The sequence below is a fragment of the Bombus fervidus genome, chromosome 8 (assembly GCF_041682495.2).
Source record: "Bombus fervidus isolate BK054 chromosome 8, iyBomFerv1, whole genome shotgun sequence".
NCBI classification, from domain to species: domain Eukaryota; kingdom Metazoa; phylum Arthropoda; class Insecta; order Hymenoptera; family Apidae; genus Bombus; species Bombus fervidus.
The window spans coordinates 3081867-3109218 of record NC_091524.1 but is presented as its reverse complement, the minus strand read 5'-3'; the positions used below and the strand labels follow the sequence as shown (position 1 = coordinate 3109218).

General features: G+C 33.7%; 1 protein-coding gene across 21 annotated transcripts; it reads left to right on the top strand.

The window, feature by feature from the left end:
• Positions 1-1351: 1351 nt before the first annotated feature.
• On the top strand, positions 1352-27200 carry Syp (synaptotagmin binding cytoplasmic RNA interacting protein). Of its 21 annotated transcripts, none has more exons than XM_072008688.1 (13): positions 1352-1801; positions 4154-4539; positions 4639-4746; positions 4881-5057; positions 6434-6569; positions 13383-13588; positions 13658-13807; positions 13895-14040; positions 14136-14251; positions 15954-15968; positions 16721-16869; positions 21258-21414; positions 22778-27200. In XM_072008688.1, the coding sequence occupies exons 2-13, from the start codon at positions 4156-4158 to the stop codon at positions 23023-23025; spliced, it is 1992 nt and encodes a 663-aa protein (XP_071864789.1). In that variant the 5' UTR covers positions 1352-1801; positions 4154-4155; the 3' UTR covers positions 23026-27200. The 21 variants fall into 21 exon arrangements, 20 of the variants coding, with proteins under 20 accessions (XP_071864789.1, XP_071864787.1, XP_071864791.1 ...); XM_072008686.1 differs by having other exon boundaries at positions 21258-21423; XM_072008690.1 differs by lacking the exon at positions 22778-27200 and adding an exon at positions 20246-20355 and having other exon boundaries at positions 21258-21425.
• Positions 27201-27352: the final 152 nt, after the last annotated feature.

Here is a 27352-nt window from a genome sequence, read left to right as displayed (position 1 = left end):
AAAAGAGGAGGTAAAAGAGAGAGAGGAAACAAAGCGAAAAAAGAAATATGAGTAATAGTACGGTAAGCGAAATGATTGTTGTTTAAGAATATTCTATGGATTGGCAGTTATCGATTATGATCAGAAATAAAACTATTTTTCGACGCAGACGGAATTTGAACGAACAAAAATTAAGAAAACGGAAAAGTTCTGAAGGAACAGGTTTCTGCGAGCCAACATACGAGCACCATCTGTCTTTGTTACTTCTTCTCCTTTGAGGGACGCGGGTGCGTGCTCAACCAGACAGGCGGTTTACGGTTGAATTCAGGACCGTATCTCCTTGTCTGTAATGCGTTCTCTTATCTTGAACGTTATTTCTCACGTTTAACAAAATCTTTCAGAATATTGGCTAACTTTTATTTAATCATTCACAGAACATTTAACGATGGTAGCAATGAACAATTTTCCACATAAATATAGAAACATAATAGAAAGTTTTAGATTTTTTACGATTTCTTCTTTCAAGTTATTGAAATTGCGCGCTCGCAAATAAGATCTATTTATATACTGCGAATTTGTGAATATTGTAATATAATATTATACTATTATATTAATATAATGTGTATATATATACTACAGTAGTATTATATATATGTGTGTGCGTGTGCGTGCGTACATGTGTGTGTGTGTGTGTGTAAGTATAAGTAAGTCTTATAAATTTTATATAGACATATACAGTATACTGTATGTGCACAATATCTGTCTAGCTTTATTTGTAGAATGTATTTAACCATTTTCAAATGTATTCTTTTTTAAGTCCTTTGTTAAATTTTAAATAAAGGAATTTTTTAAATATATTATTCTTTGACATTTAGAATGTCTCGTAATCAACGTTTATATTTCTAGACAAATTAATAGGTTACTATTATTGCATTTATATGTAGTATATTTTAAATAATAAACTATATTTTTTGGATTGTTGCATCACAGTTTAATCTTGAGTATGTATATAAATGTGCGTAACGATGTATGTATAAAATTGCAATAAAAGATAAAAAAAGGAATGACAGGAAATACATGGTTTGCAACGAAAATGACTGTGCTTGAAGATGAATTAATGAAAAATTGCAAAAATGTTTTATGAAAACGAGAGGAAAAAAGGACGTGGAGAGGAGAGGAGTGAGGAGGAAAGGAACAGAAAGAAAAGAAAAGAAAAGAGATGAAAAGAGAAAAAAAGAGAAAGAAAATTGGAAGGAATGGTACAGGGTCACAGGAGAATAGCGACGAGCCTGACTAAGGCGGGGCTCGCATATACCGCGAAGAGAGGTAAGCGGTTGAATCGGATTGGATTGGGGCGCAACTAGCAAGCAAGCAAGCAAGCAAGCAAGCAACCGAGGAAACTGGTTTGGTTTTGTAGGGCTTGCACCTCTCTTTCAGCAAGGCAGTCCAATTTATGCATTACGGCTATGTAGGCACTACATGATATCAAAACGCTGCGCCCGGGCTTACTTCACTTACCGTCACCATCACTGCAATATTATCGGAGCTTTCCAAGTGCCTACAAGACTAAATTTACTGCATTACTTTTCATCCAATACTATCAAGTGTTAAATGCAATTTTTAATACACACGGTTACACGGTTTACATACAACGTAAAAGTGAGCAGAAGTATATGCAAGTTTGTATTCGTGTAACGGTGGTGGCCTTTGTAATATGAATTTTCTATCAATTAAAAGCTTGTGACTGTTTTGTGTGGTATCTGGTGCTTCGTTTTATAATTTGTTCAAAATTAATACTGTGAAGATTTCAAATTTTGTACAGGTATACTTTTATATTGTATTATTATGTTCGGAGGTTATGGCACATTTAATTCTGATTCGCTTAATATTATTATAAATTCTGATCTCTTTTCCATTTTATCTAAATAAATAATTAATATTTTTACGTATTTCATAGATTGTATTACTACATTTACATTAATATCAAGTAGAGATTAAGACTAGAGATATACGTTATACTTTACATACAATTACGTACATATTCTCTTTTTTTTCAAGAATGGTATCAAATTTTGTTATCATTAGTCTTGGGGTTTATTTAATTTTTTAACTTTATTTTTTATTTTAACATTATTTCAAATAAATAATGTATTAAATATGTGAGTTGATTGGAAATTATGCGAATTTCTAGATTATACTCCGCAAAATCATTTGTAATGATTGTTTTTATTAAGTAAGTAGAGTTTACTATTTTGATAATAACGAAAATCATACGATTTATGTAGTAGTAGATTGAAGTAGTGAAATTTTACGCTTAAATTCTTCATTATTGAATAAAAGTAAAAGATAAGGTTGATTGTACGATATAAAAATTATGTGAAGCAAGTAGAACTTCTAGCATATGTAAATCATTGTCAGTTAGTCTCAAAATATTTTATGCGTATACATATGTACGTAAGTAGACTTATCTCTCTCTATATATATGTGCATATCTGTCTCTTATCTATTAAAAATAATTTGAAATGAATAAAATTAGCTAGCAATTGAAATTTCCCTGTGGAAGAACGATACGTACGTAATATATTGTGCATGCAGATTTCAAGTACGAAATTCGTTATTTCATGAGTGCATATTGCATGGTCAACTTTTTCTTCTCAACCTTTTGCATGAACCAATCAGAATTCGCGAATATGTTTCGAAAGAAAATGGCTAACTCGTGTCGCTGGGTTCGAGCGTATCTTTGCGCGTCGTTTTGTGAACCCCGTAGTCTGCAATCACGTTGACGTCTATCGCCATTTCCTCACAGGAGGATTTTGTTCATTTACTTTCCAAGGTATATGCAATTATTCTTCCTATGAATATCGTGAATTATTTCTATGTAGTGTGCTCCTTTAATAATCCTTTAATAAACACAAGCAGAAATCGGTTAGTTAGAACAGCGGGTGTGATGTTATCGTGAGTGTAAAAGTGCATTGCATCCTTCAAGAAATATGGATGCAAGTCTATTGCCGGCCGGCAAGCTATATGCAAAAAATACCAATTACATTTCCTTTCAAGCAAAATTTCCATGTTGCGTATTCATTACTGTGAATGCATTATTTTCAAACTATTTTTTATTATAATAATTCAATTCTTCTAGTTTAAAGTGCATTGTTCGATAATGGAGTCATTTCTTTATTGCATATTTCAAATTAAGGAGTAGGTATAAAATGTCTACAATGATATATCGATAATATTCATCAAAATCTCTTTATTATTTTTCTGTACGAAGCAATCGATGATATCTTAAAGTTTTGATATGTTGATCGTTTGTAAACGCGGGAAATTGTACAGACTATGCGTTATATGTTGAGTAGTGGTGTTGGCGTTCCGATCACGTTCATTACATTGCCTCTATTTCATCTACTCCATTTTCGACCATAGGTGTATTAACATTCCTTTTCAAATTTCATTTATTTCCTCTTGTTTTATTTATTTGTGTGTTTATACATTCATCTTGTATATATTATCTTATTTTTTCTAATATATTGTTTTTAATGTTCTATATTACTGATATTCTAGCCAAAAAGTTATTCAAATATTGATATTGAAAAATCTTAGTATAGTATAAATGTGTATAAACAATGTTATTAAGTATTATAAAAATATAAGATTTTGCATATATGTTATAAAGTATACAGTAAATATTATTAAAAAATACATTGAAGAGATTTAAATTTTTTATGCAAAAAACAAAAGTTTTCCAGGTTTTTAACAGTTATAAGTAAGTTTGTTTTTCAATTACTTGATTACTAGTTGCTGATGATATTTGTAACTAGTTATGAGAATTTGAAATTTGTTTTAAGTATTACATACAAGATATGTTGAGTAATATTTTTTATACAGATTAAGGAATATTCTTAATATCTGAATATTGTTAATACTTTGTACTTTAACATTTAAGTAAGGAAAACAAATTTATAACATGGCAGATGTTATAAATGTTATAACACATATAACAGTGTTTTGTGTCAAATATTTAGAGTTTATAGATATTTGACTGATAATGAATAATAATTTAAAGCATAATTTATTTTGGAATAATAAACCAAGATGATATAAATTTAAACAAAGCAATATAAATCAAGGGAAAAGCCAAAGATGTTGTTCTGATAATTATAATAATATGTTGCAGCTATGGCAGAGGGAAATGGGGAGATAAAAATGGAAGAGAAACAGTCTAAGGAGGAAATGGAATATGTAGAGAGGACAGAAGATTTTTCAAAATTGATTCAGTACGGACTGGATGAAAAAGTAGCTGCGAAATTGGATGAAATTTATAAAACAGGAAAATTAGCTCATGTGGATTTAGATGAAAGAGCATTAGATGCATTAAAAGAATTTCCAGTTGATGGTGCATTAAATGTACTCACACAGTTTCTTGAATCTAATTTAGAGCACGTATCAAATAAATCTGCATACCTTTGTGGTGTAATGAAAACCTATAGACAGAAAAGTCGAGCTGGACAGGGTACTGGTACCAGTACTGCTCCAAAAGCACCGGATGAGGACAAAATAAAGGTAAATATTTATTTTGTCAGTTTGATGTTTATAACTATTTGCAAAGTTACTTGAATTATAAAAAAGGTATAAAACTAATATCCTAATAACATACTTTAGATGATTCTTGAACGAACTGGATATCCTTTGGATGTAACGACAGGACAACGGAAATATGGAGGTCCTCCTCCAAACTGGGAAGGTCCCACACCAGGGACTGGCTGTGAGGTAAAGCAATAAGTTATTGCTCTTCTGTTTGACCGAGTTGCATTTTCCTAACACTTTTTTTCTATTTTTTTAATACAATTATTGTTGATCTTTTCATTTTTATCTCATTTTGTATGCTTCTATTTTCATGAAAGGTATTTTGTGGAAAAATTCCAAAGGATATGTACGAAGATGAGTTAATTCCCTTGTTTGAAAAATGTGGGAAAATTTGGGATTTAAGATTAATGATGGATCCGATGGCAGGTTGCAATAGAGGATATGCGTTTATCACTTTTACTAACCGAGAGGCTGCGCAGCAAGCTGTTAGAGAGGTATGTAGATATCTTCCAAATTACTTTTTATCATTATGTAGGTACATGTTTGTGAAGCGTACAATTCTGTTTTCCTAGTTTAAAACATCTTGTTATGAACATATCAATGCCCTTCACTTTTGTTTAGAAGAACTTTAGAAATGTTACAAAATTGTTATTGCTACCAAAATAAGTAACTTTTCGAAATGTTTAAACATATCATTGCATATGTTATATTTCTTTGGTTTCTTACTGTTTCTGTAATATGTTTTATTGAGTTTTTTATTTATTATTTTAATACTTCTTTTAAAAGAAGTGATGATAGAATCGTCGAATTTTTGTTGAAATTCGTCGAATCGAAAATAGTATGAAACATGTTTTTTTTCCTTTTCTTCTTTTTCTTTTTGCATTAAACATTTCGAATACATTTTTTTCATATTCCCATGTGGCTTGTTCTATGTTGTGACTTGCGTTTTCTCTTTCTTTCTATATTCCTTTTTTTTTTTTTTTTTTTTTTTTAATTGTAGTCTTAACGTAAATATTTTAGCATTGTTTCACTAATTGTAAAGAGTAACAAAATTGAGATTCAATGTCTATAGTTAGGAACAATCCACATATTCATTTTATACATATATATGTTCCTGACCTCTAATTTATATTTTTAAGTATATAATTATGCCCAACACATCCCAAATACTTAACAGCAGCAAAACAAAAAATGAATGCACATATGCATAAAAGTATAGGCACACACGCGCGCGCGCGCACATACACGCAAATTACACATACTCGTATGTACATATATATGCATACACGCATAGATGTAGACATATACACACGCACGCACATACATACAAACACATGTGAACACATGTATACACGCGCGCGCGCGCGCGCATAGGTATATGCGTACGTACGTATGTATGTGTGTATATACATACATGCATACGATAATGATGTCCTATGGATGAGTTTCTTTTTCCAGCTCTCCTCTTTGCTCAGTGGGCAAAATTGGGAGTGGAGAACTTTCCTAAACATTGACGATGCGAAAAAAAGAAATTCGTGTGGTTTAATTGGTTAGGGGTATATCTACTTAATTGGTTGACTTTCGTTGGACAGTGACAATTTTTGTAACAAAATTTTGAAAATTGGTAGGCTTAAAATTTGTTTACAGGAGCACATACGTGAACGCCGGTTTCCTATATTGTGAAGACTCGAGCGACAAAGCGCATGCCACTTTCTCGCTTTCATGGAACCAGGCCATGTTAATTATTTTACTAAATTGCATATTTTGAAAAATTTTTCCTAAATTCTTTTGTTTATCGCAAGTAGATAAAACATGAAGTGTATCTCATTGGAACAATATTAGGCATGTGTTTGTTTTCTTCATCCCACAGCTCGATAATCACGAAATAAAACCCGGCAAGAATCTGAAAGTAAACATTAGCGTACCTAATCTACGACTTTTCGTGGGGAACATACCAAAATCGAAAGGCAAAGAGGAGATTCTGGAGGAATTTGGTAAATCATCAGGTAAAGTGAATTCGAGGCGTGTGTACCTACCTATCTACCTATACCTACCTGTCTACCTGTATTGTAACTTACGAGTGGTAGCTTTTAAGTAGTGGTTGTAGATGGTATGGAGTTATGGAGCATCCAAGAAAAAATACACGATCGTGCGTGCGACCGTGTGATCTTCAGTTACCTATGACACCTTCAGTTCTGATCAGTCTCCTTGCCTCTCGGTTTATTAGTGAACAGTAACACCTCTCTGGTCCAAGTCTTCTTTTCCTCGCATATTTAGGTTGAGTTATGAGTTCTATGCTTCCTACTTTTATTCATTATATTTCCTTTCTTTTCTCCTAGTTGATATTTCTTTTTCTCCCTCTAGCATTTCCTTTCCGTTTAGTTCTCTGAATTTCCATTGCCGCTATTGTTGACGTCGCTGTAATCGTTATCATCATCATCGTCATCATCATCATCATCATCTTCATCATCATCATCACCACTACCACCATCACCACCATTATCGTTTCGTTGCAACTTCATTATAGGGTCAGTATCATATCATTGCCAGTACCAGACCATCACTACTACCACTACGATCAACGCCATTCGTCCTTTGCTATCATACATGCGTACCATATCACACAGTTCCATATTTGCGCGCGTGAACACACACATACACAATCAGTCTTGATCAGTCTTGATCAGTCTTGATCTTTGATCTTTTTGGCGATTTGAACGTATAGTTTAGTTTACCTTTTTTCCATTATATTTTCTTTGCTGTTTCTTTTTGTCATATTTATTCTTTCTTTATTTGTTATTGACAATACAAAAGAAAAGAAGAAAAAAAGAGACAAATTAGTTAGAAGAGAAAATGTGGAAGCAATTCAGTATGGTACAATTATTAAAATTATACATTGAGGTAAAAAATTAATGAAAATAACGCGCGCTGTCCTGCGTGGTTGTTATCAATTTTTGCATCATGTTAACGCGATTCATGACTGGACCTCGAGCATGGGGGTATGGGAGATATGCGTGGACCGCTGGGGCGTTTGGCTCGCTAACAAACGGACAGGCACTCCCATCCACCTACCTACCTATCTAGCTATCGAAAGCTATGTACAGACACTGCGAGGCGGTCTCACAAGTCTGCCTCGCGAGTCTGCCTCGCTCGAGTTGCCTCGTGTCTTAACGTAGAGAACGCGAGGCAAGCAAGCGAAGCTCAAAGGAAGCGAGTAAGGAACTACGAGGCATCTTTGATCTCGCCACGCAGCAGTCTTCCCGCGAGACATGCTTCAGTGCAAGGGCAGGTATGCACTTTGCGAAGCAGTCTTGCACTGTCTGTACAGGGTATTCGAACATGATTTGTCACAAGTATCGTAGTATTATCCTACACATCTGGATCGGCGAAGATCTGTAAAAAAGTGGATGCAAAATCGACTGACTTTGAATTTCAAGGTCAATTTTTTGTTGCGTCTTATCTTATTCATCTTGAAGAACCAAAGTCTCAAAGGAATCATGGGTCTAAAACCCAAACTGATTTCTTCGAAAAAATATGGAAGTTTCATTAGTTTTCGAACTCACTTTATCTGTGACATGTTTATATTTTACTGTCACTGTAGAGAAAATAGCATCTAATGTCGTATGTAGATACCTTAGATCCGTTATTATATGCCCCATATATCCCATTTATTTCTTTTTCTTTCCTTGTCTCTCGCTATTTAAATAGATTTAGACTCGCATTTCTATATTCCGCTCAAGTTTCTTTTAAAGACTACGCATTGACTTTAACCGATGAAAACCATATTCAGTCTGATATTTTAATTGTTCAACGGGTGTAATCTATTCACCCAAACCATAAACAATTTCTTTTATGACTCCCCAAAACAAGAAATTCACAAAGTTAAAACTGGTGCAGAAGAAAGCCACAAGTAAGGAGCAGGTCTGCATGCAAATACTTTATTTAGAAATTAGTGAATTTTTGACTCACTAATTTTTTTCATTGTCTAAAGTCAATGTGTAACTTTGGATTAAAACTTGACTGTAATAGAAAAATGTAGAAATGTAAGACTGCTCGAATACCGAGAGAGGAAGAAAGGAAGATATGGGATATATAATGGTAGATCTGGAGTATCTAAGTGCCACAATAGATGCTACTTCCTCTGCATCTATAAAATGGAATGATGCAAATGAATGTAAAATGTAAGCATATTACAAATAAAGTGAGTTCGGGAACTAATGGAACTTTCACATTTTTTCCAAGCGAACTGCATGAATAAAGTGAGTTCAAAAACTAGTGGAACTTCAATATCGTTTTCTAAGAGAGAACGGTTGAGTTACGACCCCTAGTTCCTTTGGAATTTGTAATCTTCATGATGAGTGAAATACGATACAGTAAAAAAAAGAAAAAAAAATTGACCTTGAATTCCAAAGTCAAAGCCAATTTTACAGTTACTTTCTTTTTCAAATTTTCACCGATTTGGAGAATGTAGAGTAATGCTACGATGCTTGTGAAATTTCATTTTTGAATACTTTGTACATAGCTCAGCCTACCCACCCACCTACTTACCTACCTCCCTTTCTTCTTACATACTTATCTCCTACCTATGTATTCATCTACTCATCTATTTATCTACCTGCCTATTTACCAATTCACCGACGATATACGTTGAATAATTCCAGTTTAATTTTCCATGTTCATCTATTGATATGCTTGCCCTTTCCCTTCGTATAAGACATATATAATTTCCCTGAAGGTCGCTTCACGATATCCCACGTTCAGACAGCCAATAAGCAGGTGAAATTATAAAAGGCAAGCTTAATTGGCACTCTCCTTCCACATTATTCTTACAGCTGAATGATTATGAGATTCGGAAAGGGAAAAAGATTGGTGTTACCGTATCTTATAACAATCACCGCTTGTTTGTGGGAAATATTCCAAAGAATCGAGACCGAGATGACTTGTTCGAAGAATTTACAAAGCACGCACGTAAGTTGATAATTGTCCTTAAATCAGCAAGCAGTAACCAAAGAAAATTCTATAGGAAAAAATGGTGGGATAAAACTCTTATTTTTTAACGATCGGCTATTTGTATCCGATTTTTGTTAGAGGTGCCAGGTGGGTTAATTTTACCCTCTTGCATCATTACCAATTAGGCAGATTCCTTCTCAAATTGATACATATGTCATAGAATATATTTTTCCACCTGTAAAACATTTCGCACACATTCTCACCACAAACACTGTCAATTTTTATTTTCCACTCTCGAAAAGAATTTTTCATTTTTATGCTGCTACTACATATTATGTTGTTTATTAATTTTTGGATAAAAAATTGGCCGTAATTGATTAACGAATTTTTATATTAAATTGTGTCCCACAATCATGACATTTAATTTATTATTCTATATATATATATATATATATATATCTTTCATAATTATATGTATGAAATTTAAATGTTCTGATACTCGTGTCTGTGTTTCTCGAGTTTTTTGTTCAAAATATTAATTTCAATTGTTTCATATGAATAATTGCTCTTTAAATGGTTGTTCATCATAGTACGTTGTGTATACAGTTTTTTTCATATATTTATTTTCTTTAAACTATATACCTAATCGATGAAAACATTTTTTATTTGTATGATTGATTTTGGGACGCGAAAAGATCTCTAAAGATTGGAGTAAGGTCTGAAAAGAAAAGAGAAGTAACTGAAAGTATATCAAGAGTAGCAATAATAAACGTGGAATCGTTTACAATCATAAGAATTTTACATGTGTGTGTTACCCGTTTAAACTATATTGGATATCAACGTCTGGTAAAATGTAGCATTTTGTTCAATGGAAAAATGTTCTACTCGTTTCTAATTTCCTCTGATGTATTTGTTACGAATGTAAAATCAGTCCGAGTGATTGAATGAATGTGTACGATATTTGTCACTTATAAGTGTGTTTGCAATAGCATTCTTGCATGTAATACTTAAGTCTGGACTCAGAGAGGAGATAATGGCAAAACATGATAAAGTAAAATGTTAATATTGGATTCAAGAGGCATAAGGTTAAATAATCAGAATTTATGGGGAAAAAAGGTCACAAGGCATCTGAATTACTCTGACAATCCCTCCCTCTCTCTTTCTCTCTCTCTCTCTCTCTCTCTCTCTCTCTCTCTCTCTTTCTCTCTTTCTCTTTCTTTCTTTTTTTCACTGATGAATTACTTAAATACACATAGGCGCGCGTTTTATTGCTTTAAGACCAGGTGCATTTCTAGCAGATGCCATGTTGTATGTTCATTTATACACGTGTACATACATACTCTGTGTGTGAATTTACGTGTGTGTGCGTGTGTGCGTGTGTGCGCACGTGTACAAACCAACTTCTAAACTGAGAGGAAGGAGAGTAGGATTAAATTAAAAGAAAGAAAAAAAAAACAGAGAATGGTGACAGTTAATGAACAATAACATTTTGTAGCGAAACAATTGTTTGGTTGTTTTTACAGATGCTACTATTAGTTTGGAAATTACGTCGTCTATGATATTAGCTGTACTTATAAATACTAATTGACAAGGATTTCAACTCTTATACAATTTCACGAAAGACCAATCTTTTCTATATTCGTAAATCAATCACTGCGATGCATGTAAATTCTAATAGCATGATACTTTTCATTTAATCATAATATATTCTTCGGTTTTTAACTATATTTATTATTCTTATGTATAATTAAGCAACACATGGTGATAGAGCAGGATAGAGAGGAGAAACTATAAAAATTTACAAACATGTTTCAGAGATTTTTACATATTATTTGATTCGGTGACACGCGAATAGAACTTTACAAGTATCCTTTCTTTTCTTTCTGTCTTCTTGAAACATTGTTCGGGGTATTTTTACATATGTAGAAGTATTTTTGAATATTAAATTTTTATTTGACGATGTATAAATTATATTAGCCGTAATTTATAAAATTTATATTTTATAATTTATTTTGATGGGAAGATTACTTAATTCTATATTCAAGTTTAAAATTTTTAATGCGCACATATGCATACATACACGTATACGTCACATGTGTGTATTATATTATAAACACGTATACATTATGTGGACTAACACGTATACAAGTTATAACGGATTGCGTATTATCATAAATAACATATTAACGTGTATGTATGTGTATGTATTATAATGAAAAGTGTATCTTTTAATTTGACATAATCCACGCAAGCTAGAAAGATTCCTGTTATAAAGTAATTTGTGTTCTGTGTGTATTTGAAGGATATGGTCAGATGTCTACTGAGAAGCGGGATATTTGTATACCTGTACTTGTAGTGTGTTTTACTTTTCATTTAAGCGTGTGTGCACATTCAACTAAGGGTTTTATAACACCTTGTATGATATAACGTGTACATACCATGTTCTCAAAATCTGCTACGATTGTAGCAAATGTTCGTCTTTCAGTATTAAATATAGATTTTGCGAGAAATGAAGATAATTTATTGCTTATGATCGGGAGAAAGATTTTGAGGACAAAGATTTTAGACTGAGTATTTGTATTAATAGAAAAAGATGAAGTCTGTCAATCGAATTTTAAAATTTTTCAAAATCAGATTTAGAATTGAAAAAGACGACGTCTAAACCACTAATTGCAGAATAATTTCATCACATATTTACCATCGTAATTAATATCTTTTTTTTTAGAAATAATATATGATATACGAAATAACATTAAATTAATTGATTAGTAATTAATAGCTTGATAATTTATTAGAATTACAATCCCTGTTTCGATATTGTTTTTCTTATTTTTGGCAAGTACTAAATTCGTGTGCATGGGTGTGTATATGTACACACACCTGAGGACACACACACTATATATATATATCCCTTAAGTAAAAGCAATCATGTTTCATGTAAAAGTAATTATTTCCCTTCTTAACCATGTCATTTTATTAATTTTCATAATATAATTTAATATCTAATGATGTACTTGATGTTCTAATTTTGATATTTTGATGTTTTCAATGAATCGTTCAGTTTGTAAATTAGACGATAAACTTATCTATCAAATTTTCTCTCTTTTCTCTCTCGTCCTCACTCTTTATCATTTACTGTCTTTTTCTACTTTTTTAATTACCTTCTAGGCCGTTTCATGGTTACATTAGTAACGTATTGAAATAAAATGAAATTCAGTGATTCAAACTGTTTGTATTCATATAATTCGCGATATGTAAGATTACTTAATGCAGCTGCTGATACAAACAGGGTGTCTCAGGACGAGTAGAAATCTCTCTGCAGACAGAAATAAATTGAAAGAGAGAAAGTAACATTTTTTGGAAAACGAGGTCTAAAATAGAATTATTTTATTTCATATTTTCATCTCAGTTTTACTTGTTGAATAACTCTCTGCTCGGTTGTATCAGGTTTATATTCAGTTGAGAATTTGTCGTAAAAATGTCCAATTCAATTTTTTTGAATATAAGGCTTCTTGTATAGAACAACTTACTATTCAGTTGTATTATCCATCCTGAAATTCCCTGTATGTATATCCCATGTATATATATATTTGCAAAATGATGACTCAACATAATTTATATCTGTCTATTTTTCTCTTTCTCATTTTATTTTTTCATCCTCGTTTTCTTTGCGTCTTCCTCCGCTTCACTGTTTTTCTTCTTTTTAACTAGTAGACATCTCTGTTTCTTTCTCTCTTTCTCTCTATTTCTCTCTCTTTCTCCCCTCCTCTTTCTCTCTCTCTCTCTCTCTCTCTCTTTCTCTTTCTCTACTTAATTTAATGTTCTGCTGAGATTTATTGATCTATTTTGTGTAATTTTTCATCATGTAGCTGGTCTGACCGAGGTGATTATCTACAGTTCACCGGATGACAAGAAGAAAAATAGAGGCTTTTGCTTCTTAGAATATGAATCTCACAAAGCTGCTTCCTTAGCCAAACGAAGACTAAGTACCGGTCGCATCAAAGTATGGGGCTGTGATATCATAGTTGATTGGGCTGATCCTCAAGAAGAGCCTGACGAACAAACCATGTCTAAGGTGAATAATTAATATACACTGTGAGGATGTCGTGATACGATTGGTTACCTATTAAATTGTATACTTTAGGTACGCGTCTTGTATGTTAAAAATTTAACACAAGACTGTTCGGAAGAAAAACTGAAAGAAAGTTTTGAACAGTATGGTAATATCGAAAGAGTAAAAAAGATCAAAGACTATGCCTTCGTCCATTTTGAAGAAAGAGACAATGCCGTTAAGGTAAGGCATTACTGATAAATTAAAGCCCTTTAATATGAATATTTGGTATAATGCAGACATGATGTGCCATTGTTTGTTTTGTGTTAGGCAATGAATGAATTAAACGGGAAAGAAATCGGAGGTTCTCACATCGAGGTATCCCTTGCGAAACCGCCGTCCGATAAAAAGAAAAAAGAAGAAATGCTTCGTGCTAGGGAGCGAAGAATGATGCAAATGTTTCAGGGTCGAAGCGGGTAAATTTAATATATTTATTCGATGCAGCTTTTAATCCTAATCTATCTGTTGATTTACATTTTTCCACATAATAATTAAATTTTCTATTGCACAGAGGATCTCCGTCGCATCCAAGCATGATGGGTGGACCTATGCCAGTTCGCGGACCAGGACAAGGTCCTCGAGGTACTGGCGCAGGTATGCGAGGACAAATGGGAAGAGGCGATTATGGTAAGTACCGATCCGTTTTTATGTTTATCGCGCTCGTTGATATTTCTCTAGATTTAATCGGAATTAAACATATACACACGTGTTTATACATATATATTCATGTATTTGTATGTAACACTTTAATTGCATTTCGTCACCCCTTTAATAATATTTCACATAGAAAGAAATAACGTGTATTACGTATATGTACACATTTTGTTCCTATTAAAGTAAGGTTTTGTTTTCGCTTGCAGTCAACTTGATTCATCTTTAGGCTTAGACCATATCTTAATTTTGTAAAAGTATTTAATTTTCTATGTAGGAGTTTTCCATAAAATCGTTGATAATATTATTAACATATAACAAATTATGGATTCAGTTTATACCTATATGATGCAAAATCTGAGAAAATCATATTAATGTAAATGGATTGCTTAGACGATTGAAATTGTAAAATATGTCAAATTAAAATATCAATCTGTCGATGCTAAGAAAATATGTGACGATTAAAAAATTTATTAACGAACTTTTTTATAGATTTAAAATACTAATGTTTTATTTTTCAGATTTATATAAACACAAATCATTGTTAGATCGTTTATATCGATTTCTTATGGTAATGTTATGTAATATAAACATCCCGCATGCTTTTGGGGATTTTTCACTATCTCACTACATACCTTAGCTTACGCGCATGATGTTACATACGTGAGAACAAAAGTACAAATATATTCAACAACTGATAATATCATATCCTTAGTGTTTAAACCTTGCTTTCTTTACCTCTAGAACCATAACCCTAATATTTTATTCGATTCAACTTGTTTATTGATCATGAAATCGTATTGAGTATATAATTAGATACACATGTTTGTTTGACAATAAAGATGTTTAATTTTCAAATGGAGAATGAGGACAGTTTTGATATACTCTAGGGAATTTAAAAGTGAAAAAAATTCAAACGTGTATATTTTGTCTTTTATCGCATTAGAAGGTGTAGTGAGAAAGTGCTTAACGGCTGAAATACCTTTTCATTCATTTATTAAACCTGAAAGCTGCATTTGTATAATAATCTGGTAAATCGAATTTGGTCTGAGCCTATTATGATTACATTTTCAATTGTTATGCAGTATTTCATTTTCTTACTCCCCCTTTTCTTTTTCTTTTTCCTTTTTTTTTCTTTTCCTCGATTGTTGTTTTTATCAGTGCATAACTCTGTAAACAGTACACAATAATCGGGTTTACGAAATAGTTTATCGAACAAAAGTCGGTCAGTTTACAACATTAAAGAGTTCTCATACATATGTACGATTATGCATATGTATGCCACGTGTGGCTTAGCATCATAATAAGAGCACCTTATTGCCTTACCACTACCACTTCCTGCGATACCTGTATGTCTCACATACACACGCGTGTGTGTGCGCGCGTGCAACAGATGAACAGGGACTGACAGACAGACGCACATAACACGCACACACGAAAAAGAAGTAACTGCATGTGTATTGTTTGTTTTGTATTTACATACAATAATATTTGAGTGAGATTTATTTTGTGGCGGTGTATAATTATACGCATTGCCAAGAAAAATGTCTTTCAGTTTCTTTTTTTCTCTCTCTCTCTCTCTACTTTTTTTTATGTTGTTTGTTCTACTTCGTTTTATGTAAGTGTGTGTATTTTGTTGATTTCGTATGCATCATAAATTCAATAAATTTGGTTTCAGCTCTCATGGAAATAGGTAAGATGCGATATTGAATTACGAATGGAAAGTAGTAGAGTACCATTTAGTAGAGTTTTGTATTTTTTCTCTTTTGGAACTATGTATCCAACATTATAAAGACGCTCATATCGGATCATCGAAAATTGCAAAATATCATATCATTATCTCTGTCGTGATATTTTAATTAGATCAACCACTTGTACAGTGACGATACATACGATTTGAGTAATTTTAAGTGAGAATGAAGGGAAAAAGTCAAGCAAGGGAGTGAGAGGGGGGAGAGAGAGAGATACTGTGTGTGTATGCGTGCGTGCGTGCGTGCGTGCGTGCGTGCGTGCGCGTGAGAAGAGGGCTTTCTTACAGGGTAGATGTAAAATTACGAACTAACAATTTTCTACGATCCGAATAGGGCGTGAAGTTTTTACCAGGATACGTGATGGTGGTAGGGTAATTATTGAGTTTTTCTTTGCAGTATCGCTGTTATATAGTGAAAGTAATATATTTTTCCGTGATGATTTTAATTATATTATTTGATAATATTACATATATGTATTATATATATATACGATTGCGAATAAAGTCGCAATATGTAATGTTCGGATGTATATTTTTTCTTTTTCTTTTTTTTGTTTCCTATCATTGAAGTTTTAAAACCATCTTTTCCCGGCATGCCTTTTCTCATAGAAAACACGAGTATTAGTTTTGAATAAGTTGTCAATTGGATATATCGTGGCTAAATTTGGGTCTATTTGTAATGTGTGTTTTTATAGATTATGATTACGACTATTACGGTTATGGGGATTATCGAGGTGGCTACAGTGATCCATATTACGATGACTATTATCGATACGAAGATTACTATTTCGATTACGCGCCGCCTCCGCCACCTGCCAGAGGGAGAGGCAGGCAGCCTCAACCGGTGGGTCGCCTTTTTTAATGGTTCTAAAGTCGTTTCCGTTATTGAATCATTATTACTTTTTTAATGTTTATGTATGTATGTGTGTGTGTCTGTATGTACACATATATATATGTATATGTATATGTATGTATACATATATACATATATACACACATCAATAGTAATTTGACTGTGGCACAGTGTTCGCGGATGTATCCCAAGTACATACATAATATATAATCCATTTTACTCTCTCCAAACAACCTGCCCATTTTATCGTTTAATCAGAGTGTGCATTAACTTGTTATTTACCGATGTAAGTATACGTATAAGCATGGAAACGTGGACATATAATTTAGATGCGCGCACTAGTGCATATCCTTATATGTAAGTGTTTCTATATCAACGACACGTGTGCTACCTGTCATGAATGCGTGAATGTATGTCTGCATTTTGTGTGTTTGAATAATCATATGTGTATATACTATAGATTATATATTTTTTTTTCTGCCCCCATCTATTTCTATATGTACATTTTTTTATTTGCTCATTCTCCCATTCATTACTTAGCCTATTTTAGTAAATTATGAGTATAAATCTGGTTATACTCAGATTTAACGCTTACACGAAATAAGTAATAGATGTATTCTGCATTTATTTGGTAAAGCTTTGTAAGAATAATCAAATGGAATGCGCTTGAGATACATTTGGAATCTTTTTTTCACACAATATTAGAAAACAATGTCATTGCAATGAAATTGATGTATATCTGTGAGACAGTGTGCATATGTATATTAGAGATTGGAAAGTGAGAAAGATGTGAGACTACGGGCGCGCGCGCAGAGATAGATGGGGAGGGGGGCGTGGAATGTCCTACATATTTGTTACATTTACTACTAATTCCATCGCTTAGACTAACGTTATCCTGTAAGTCGAACACACTGCCACTTTCAAATTGCTTGCTAATCATATCTGAGCCATGGTAGACCCATTCCAAAATTTTGCAATAACAATATAGCCGGGAAAAGCTATTAGAATACAGGAAAGTAAGAGAGGAACGGAAAAAAAGAAAAAAAAACATTGAAGATATATATAATAACAAGAGGGAGGGATAAATAGAGACATGTATAACAAACGAATGGAAAAGGTACGATTTTCCTTGTATTTCTATATATTTTTCTATGACAAAACAACATATGAACCATATAGTGTTGTAAGTTTTCCTAATATTTGCTCACCATATTGTTAATATTTGAAGAAATTCTATTTGTAGGTAAAAATATTACTAGAGCTTCTACTATGCGTTTCGTAATATGTGATATATATGTATATGTATGTACATACGAGTATGTCGAGGGTGGAAGAAATGTAATTAGAATTGAAATGTGCGATAAGCATAGAAAAAAAACAGGGATAAAAGTGAATAACAAACATTTTGATTAATAGATTAACAAACCATTGAAATTGTACATTTGTCAACTGAATATCGTGGTTTTCATAAAAGATTCTTATAAAAAATTCTCTTATAGTGTGGCATACATTGAGACAACTTGAAGTGTTAAAAAAGTGCTTTCACCATGAGTCTTCTGAGTGAATGGTAGGTAGGTAAAGTCACCTCACTACATTCTTTCCACCAAGTATGTATGTATGTATGTATCTATGTATATGTGCGTTTGAGCGTGTGGACGCGTGCATGCATATATATACACATATATATACACACACATATATGTATTATATCTATACGTGTACGTACATGCATATATATATATATATATATATATATATATATATATATATATATATATATATATATATATATATATATAAACATGTGCGCATACGCAAAATAGATAATATACATGTAAATTATTGTAAATAGATGTAATTGAATACAGGAAGTGTTTAATATACCTGTTTATAGTTTCTCCTTCCGAAGAGAGCGACGTGTGAGTCTCGTGGCTCGGATATGATACATTTAAATATATATATATACATATATATATATATATACATTGTACATGTACATTTATATGTATATGTATTTATATAACAAGTTGCAGGGATGCCCAAGTAAGACACTATACTCTGTGGATATTATTACAACTGTACCATCATTATATTAATTTGCAAACTGATTAATTATTTCATTGCCTAACCATAGGACATATAATTAAATTATTCAATACGATAGATAGATGGATAGGTAGGTAGGTATGTCGGTAAATAAATAATCAGATGAGCAGATAGATAAATGAAGTTTTTTCAGAATTTCTGTTTTCAATAGGTATATAAGATTCAGATTTATTTCATCTTTATTGTCTTCATATCGTGATAGTATCGATTCATGCTCAAAGAATAAAATTAGCTTTCTCAACATCGATCTTTACTTCCTCGATATTAATCAGCTGATAACGAATGCGTGTGTATTGTCATTGATCGTGAGGTTGAGCGTTGACTGTATCGTTAGAATTAAAATAGTTTTCATATTTTCGTTTAAACTGTTTTCCCCCGTACATAGTGTGCCTCTCGCAACGCGATGTATCAATTATATTTGATCTCTTTATATGATATTAGCTTTGTTCAGTATTACCAAAAGTATGATGTTAGCATATACATAATTCTTATCTTGAACGTACTTGGCTAATAATAAGATATGAAAAGACGATGGTTATCTCGAGGTGCTTTTCAGTCCAAATGCGGGATCTGCAATTTTCTGAGAATGCGCTTCTATTTCCTTCTTCGTGAAAATTTTATTTCACACTTCTAATTTTATAGTGTAATATGTATAATATGTTGCACTATGGTGTTTCTATTTTTAAAAAGGATTACAAATTTGTCCACATTTTGTATTTAATTAGATATCGTTCGCATAAATGTTTATTAGATGATATTATTTGAAAATTTTGGTATGTTTGTGAAAATAAGTTATTGTAGTATTTATTATCGTAGCATAGACTATGAACAGAGCCAGGAGGAAAGGCTGTATAAGGATAAAAGTATATATGATATATTCGATAGCTTAAGATTGATGTAGTGTTCATAAGAAAGTTATACATTGTTGTGGCATATTTATGCTTGGTTGCGCATGTCTACATGCGTCTGGATAATATTATTATATTGAGAATTACAATTTGATACAGGAAGTTGATACAATAGAGATGAAGAGCTAATTGAAAGTATAGAATGGAAAGAAAAGAAAAAAGAAAAGAAACGATGACGAGATTTGTACTTGCCAGTAATTTCTAGCATCGATGATGAAACTCTTGATGTTTGTTGCTTGCTTCGATGTACATATATAAAATATCGCTTACGCTTATACATTGTATAATACCCTGCTGTGTGATGTTACGCTGCTTATACTATTTAAATTTTGATTTGTTGAATTTTGTTCTAGCTGACAGTGCAGTATGTTGTGTCGCTTAAAGTTCCTTCGCCATCCCAATACAATAAGCTTTCCGCTTTGGATAATTCTGCTAATACTACTGCTGTCTGTAAAAAAATGTGGTTAGTAAGATTTGGTTTTAGGTGAACCCTACATCCGTTGCATCGTTCTGTATGCCATTGTGTATATTTGATTAATCTGTATACACATATATAAATAACTACCTCATGTCCTACCGAGCTCCTTTCCTTATCATGTCCTTTCCTATCTTGTTTCCGCTTTTCGTGCAACGCATATCATATCTTTTACCAATCCTTGCTATCGTTCATTAAACACATCCACCTAACCATTCACACACCTACCAGCCCATGTATCCACATATACATACACATATGGGCGCGCGCGCTTATGTGCGGCCACGCGCGCGCATAATTTTGTATGTATTATTTGCATGTATATACGTATGCATATACGTATAATATACGTATAAATAAATAGATGCTTGCATCCACGCGCACGTACGTAAGTACAGTTATACATATTTATAGCGCGTACATACACAACCATTTTGTATCAATATATACATATACATGCTAATTTGTACCTGTACGTTTACGTGTACGTTTTTTTGTATATAATACGTTTATGAATATATTTAGTGGTTATAAAATGTACATATATATACAACAGGGTATTAATTCTAAAATGAAATTTAAACGGTGAGGTTAATCGTCGAATAAAGAAATTGTTTAATTCGGGTATGTAAGTAACTACGAAATCAGGTGTTAGGGATTATTTATGAACAAACGATCAACTCGATCGAAATGTTATATAGGATGTTAATTGTTAGAAAAGAGAAAAGGGGTCGATAAAGGAAAGCCGAGAGGACACACGGTTGTGTTGTCCAAGTTCGCGTAAAATTTAAAAATAAAGTACTATAGAATCGTGAATATACGCAAATCTATACTAGGAATGTAAGAAATGTCATATAGGGTAACGATTGGGTGTTGTGTTATTTGGTCAGGCTGGACGTGGCCGTGGAGTAGTGCCGCGTGGCCGAGTCGGTGGCCCCCAAGTCCGTGGGCCAGTCAGGGGGGGACGCAACCCCGCAACTTCAGGGGCTCGTGGGGTCCAGCGGCTGTCCGCTCGTGGGGGGGTCCGCGCCAAGGGAAGTTTACCAGGTGAGGATGGTCTGTATCTCCACAATAAATCAATCATCTTTTAACATTATTTTCATACGCTATTTTTCTCTTTACATTTTTATCATCACTTTTATCAGTATTTGCTAATTGCCATATGCCTATTTCCTGTCCATCATTCGCCCCTTTCCTTTTTCTTCTATTTTGCTTTCTTTTCTTTACGCTTCCTTTCACCTTTCACTATAGTTCCTTCTTTCTTGTTCTTTATTTTTCGTTTTCTATTATCAACTAAAAGTTCTACTTTTTAATCACGTCTCATCGTGTGTGTGCGAGAATCAATAGACGTTTCCGTTTGAGCTTCTTCTTCCGATCATCGTTCGAATTTTGCATCACGTATCGCAGATTAGTAATATTCTCGTAAAATCTAATTAATTATATTTACTTTTAGTTTGCTTTACCTTCTTTTACTTTCCTTTATGCAACATTTAATCCCTTCTTTTTCTCTACTTTCTATTACTACTTCGTTTCCTTTTGTTCATTCGATGAGTATAGTTTCAATGGAAAGTCATGACGAAACAAATCGGTCAAGTATCAAACATTTGATGAGATTGTTCTAACGTATTTGGGAAAATGCGAGTCCGATGAAATTACGTGTCCATTGAAGCTATGGTCTTAAACAGTTGTATTTCATTCCTTACATTTTTCTTTTAAATCTTCAACCGTTTCTATTTTTTTACATTGTAGTAGCTGAATGAAATGTAAATGCGTAATGATCACGATCGATCGGTCGAATATTTTAAAAAGTGTAGTTGTTACATTAAATCAAGTAGTTATTACCGTGTTATACTTTGATTTTCTTTGTAATTGTCATTTCTACTTTAAATCAGAGCGATACGTATTCCAGTCCTCCGATCCCGGATAGATTGTTCAAAACGACGAGAATCTATTTGTGCTCGAGATAATATCCACTTTCGGTACGCGTTCAATCGTAATATTTCCAAATATCTGACATTTTCCCAAAGTTAGAGTCGATTAACTGGCTTTCTTCCAATCAACGTCATATGTTTCCGATAGCACTAATTTTTAGTTACGTTCTTCAGTCACTTCGTTGATATATCGAACGATCAATAACACTCTGCAGAATATCATTCGGTTGTATCATTGAATGGATCGCTTTGTTTCGTTTTATTTTACACATTTAACAGTTCAGTGTTGGCATACGTATTCATGCGATTCGAACGAGCGATTCGAAACAATGGCAAAACGGATGCACGCGTGCGTGAGTGCGAGTGTGTGTGTGGGTGGGAGAAATTGTGTTGTCGCAGTTAAAAAGGTTCGAGACAAATGTTTATCGCAATGAGAAAATTTAATTTGACAGAGATCTATTTGTTTCTTTGTACAGCAGGTAAACGAAAATTTGACGGGGGTCACCAGAACCAGGGGGAATCTAAGCGTCGCTTCCAGAGCAACTGGGGAAACCAACCCCTCGCCCAACAACCACTGGGCAATGCGTACGGATTGGCGAGTGTGAATGGTGGCAGTGGTGGTGGTGGCGGCGGTGACATAGGATTCGGAGGTAAGGCCGCCACACTCGGCGGTATTTCCAGCGATGATCACGAATGGTACCAAGACTCCTATCAGTCATGGAGCTAACTTCTACAAGTCTGTGAGTGAACACGCACGCACGCACCCATCTAAGTACGCACGCAAGCACGCACGGCGAGAGAATTAACGAAAGAACAAACAACGTATACACATTGGAGTTGCTGTAATGTACGAAGAAGGATGCAAATTGAAAAGCAACGAAAGCAAAATGTAATTGCGAAAAAGAGGAAGGAAACGCAGAGTAGTAATGTTCGGAGGAACTTGGAAGAGAAGGAAAGATCAATCGAAAGGAGATAGAAAACTTACGTATAATGCTATTTACTCTATAAAATTTGGCAATTGTAAATGTTTTTATGCCTATTTAATCATCAAATGATCGAATGGACGAAGGATCATGAGGAAGCGCGTGAAGCGTCGTACTAGGCGTCACCACCATCGCCCGCTGTTGTTGTGATTATATATACAGTGATGTGCCACTGGGACTAATTATTACATCGGAGTGACCACCCAACAACCCACCCCGTACTATTACTATATATATACATATATATATATATACATACATATATATACGTATATATATATATACTAATCTAAGTACTACTACATTGTCACATTGTTTACTGCCAAGTGATACAAAGATCAGCGATGTTGACATTGGGATTGTGATGGCTTGTATTAATTAAGAAAAATCACGGAAGCCTGCGATTTTACTATGCTACAATTTGGATTTTCGTGTGTATGTGCGAGAATGCGTGTACGTAATGGATAGATCAAGGAAGAGTATACATACGGGAGAGACAAGAACAAGAGGAAAAGGAAAAGAAGATACATGTGATGATGGGACGTGGAAGGATACAATAAAAGCATGTAGGAAAGAATGAAGAAGCGGAAACAAAAATGGCAATATGGGCGAGGAGGAGATTGGTATGAAAGGGTGTAAGAATGAGTGAATTGGTTTATGAGCGTGAATGAAATATTACAAATCTATCGTTGTAGCGATCAATTTAAGTAGTTTTTTCTTTCTTTTTACAAGATAAAGAAAGAGAAAATTCTATATAACACGTTTTACGAGTGCGTGCTTACATATGGTGTGCGCGTATGTCTGTGTGTGCACGCGCGGTGCGCGGGTGTATATGCATGTAGTGTGTGCGTGATGTGTGCGTGCATGCGTTTGTGTGTGCGTGCGTGCGTGGGAAGGTTGTGTGGGCTGCGTGTGCACGTATACGCGCACACGTATGCATGTGTGATGCGTGGAGCGCGCCAAGCGCCGCTAGACCTTCTATTGTTGGTCTATAATGTGTACAGTCAGTGAAACTATTATTATTATTATTAAGAGTCAGGCAGGTTTTACAAGGATAGAATGTGAAACGTTAGAAATCAACGGTTCTGCATGAAAATATTTCTCATTTGTTCGATTACGATCAGGAGTAAGAATTGGAGTACCAAGTACGAAAAGAGTAGATTAAGATGATGAAAACGAACGGATGGACTGAAGAAATTAAAGCTATTTATTAAGGCAACAAAATTGTTTAGTAAAAGATTCGTTTGTATAGGAAAATTTTTAATGAAAACGTCCAAATAATGGAAAAATTAGAATTTATAAATCGGTAACATCTGTTTTCTAGGTTTATTATTCTCTGTCTCTGTTTTATAATTTTATTTTTTCTATTTTTTATTCCGTTTATTTTGTTTTTCCTATTTCGTAGTTAAAGAATCGAACAAAGAACCGTTGAATGCGTACAGCCGAACGAAATAAATAGGAGAAAAAATGTTATATGTTTCGTTTGTATTCGTATATTAAATTTTACTTTCAAAATTTTTATGTTCGCGGAATCTTTGCCACACGTAGGCAAGTTTCTTTTTAGAGCGACTGACTACCGAATTTGATAATGATAGTCACGGATTGATTTAGGATGTGTAAAGTGTACACAGCGTTTACAAATGCATGAACACATACAGCACACATTTTGAGTGTTGACTCGTTGTTATTGTTAGCCTGTTAGTTAATTAGTAAGAGTTGCAAATGCGGGCTATAGTTGGTCCCTGTCCCTGGAGCCCAGACACCCCCTGTTCTGGAGAATAATTGAAATGAAAAGCATAAGCGAAGCCTAATAGCGTTTTACACATACCCCCGAATTGTGACGAAAAAGTAGATAAAAGATGAGAAAGATCAATTCATTTGTAACGAAGTGACTGCATATCACCGTATTGTCTTATCGTATATAGCATCAACGAAAAAATCTAGCATAAACTTCGGGCTCGTTGGATACAATGCATACAGAAGTAGGTATGAAAGAAATGCAATTCCGTGTGAGAATAATAAAAGGAATGTCAAGGAATTAAACAACCAGGCAAAAAACAAAACATGCCCACGATTCCTATTCAATGATGGCTTTTTAATCGATCAATTTCTATAAACAACAGACTATTGATATATAGTGATCGATTGGTTTTAAACTCTCGTATCGACGAATATTTTGTTGCACATTTTATTCATAATTACTCAAGTCCGATTTTATTTTGTCATTGACACAAATCTAGTAACGGTGACACACAGCTGTAAACTAACGATCCAAGTTCCCTCATTTCTACTTCCTGTCCCCGGTCATGCGGTCGTGTAAATGAAACAAGTAGAGAGAAAAAGAATGAACGAGCGTGCGATTAGTACGTAGATAAAGCAAGGCGTAAGAAAAAGCAGGAAGAACGGAACTGCATGAATGAAAATGGTTGATAGGGCATGGGAGTGGGTAAAAAAGGAAAGAAAGAGAGCGAGAGTGAACGGGTGAGTGTACGACTGAGTGAATCAACGAGCAAATGAGTGGAAGAGAGGAAGAAGGGAAGCGAAAGAATAGAGGGAAGCTAGAGAAAAGCCAGCAATTGAAAAAAATTACTGATCTTATCCATGCCAATCAACGTTATTACCTTTCATTTCTTTAGTCCTTTTTCCTCGTAACTCATTATTCACTTACCATATTTTATACCTACCTATTCTACTTATCTACACATCCTATTTATAAAAACATAATATCAAGGATATAATAATATTAATATTAACGATATGATAAGAATGATATTGCTAATTATACTGAGTGGGATTTTGTAACACAATAACGTTTCAATATAAATTCTGGTTTTCCTTCGAAATTATAATAGAGGAAGATTATATACTTGTATAAGGCAGGCAGATGGGAAGCAAGTATGCGAGAACGAAAGAAAGAAAGAAAGGAAAGAAAGAAAGAAGAAACGAGCGAACGAAAAAAGAGGAAAAGTTCAGCTTGCGGGGGCAAGGAAGCATAACCTGGCAAAAGCGGAGGCAGTTCACGGTGACGAGACTTTAGACTGATCTAGGTACTAGCGTTACGATATTGGCCCTACCCCAGCGTTAAGGCGCCCCAATATTATATCATTTATCCTTTGCTATTTTATACAATTGACCGGTGTGGCAGCTGGGGTGCCTGGGGGTTATCGGTCGCATTTAGGATAATGCACCACTGTGGCTGACGATGCTGTAGCCGCGCGCACCCTTTTACCCGGTCATTGCCCTAATTTGCGGCACACATCCTTGGGAACTTGACTCTTCTTGGTTGGCCCGTGTCAAGCGGATGTTGTGTGATTTTTGGGTCGCTCAATTTATGTTAATAACGACCCAAAAAGACGTGTTTTTTAATTATATATAAATATATTATATATTATATTCCTGCGGATATGCATTTTGTGACGTGATGTTATTTAGCACTAATGAGGAAAACAACAAAAATGAAGAATTGTACGGAAAGAAAATGAAAGAAAAATATTTAAAAAAACAAAAAAAAAAAAAAGGAAAAAAATGTACGTAACACTATTCACACGAACATATATATGGTTTATGTTTCTCGCGCCACACATGCCACGTGTCAGCTCCACGGCTAAAAGTGAACAACAAATTTCAAACGACCAAATTCTTTCAACGTTGATAATTGCGTTTTCAGATTATTTTTTATTATTATTATTCATCATCTTCCAATTGCTTTGCTTTTTTTAATTCCCGCAATTTGAAAAGTTGTCCCTAATTTTAGTGTGACGTAGTTGAACGTAATAATTATTGATGAATTTAAAATAATGTTGAAATGGTTCCTTTTTCGGGCTAGGAGCTTGATTTAAAGTGTCAAAGATTTTTGTGTATGACCAGATGTATTCTACATGTCTCAATAAACAGTTGTATGTGAATTACCTTTCTTAAACGATGATATATTTATTTGTATACTATTAAAACACATTGTTCTTTCTCCTTTTTTTCATCCACTATATATCATTTATTTCTATTATCGCCTAATGCCTTCTTTCGATTAGACGATGGATTTGATTCTAGAAAAATGAACCGAATAAAATTCAT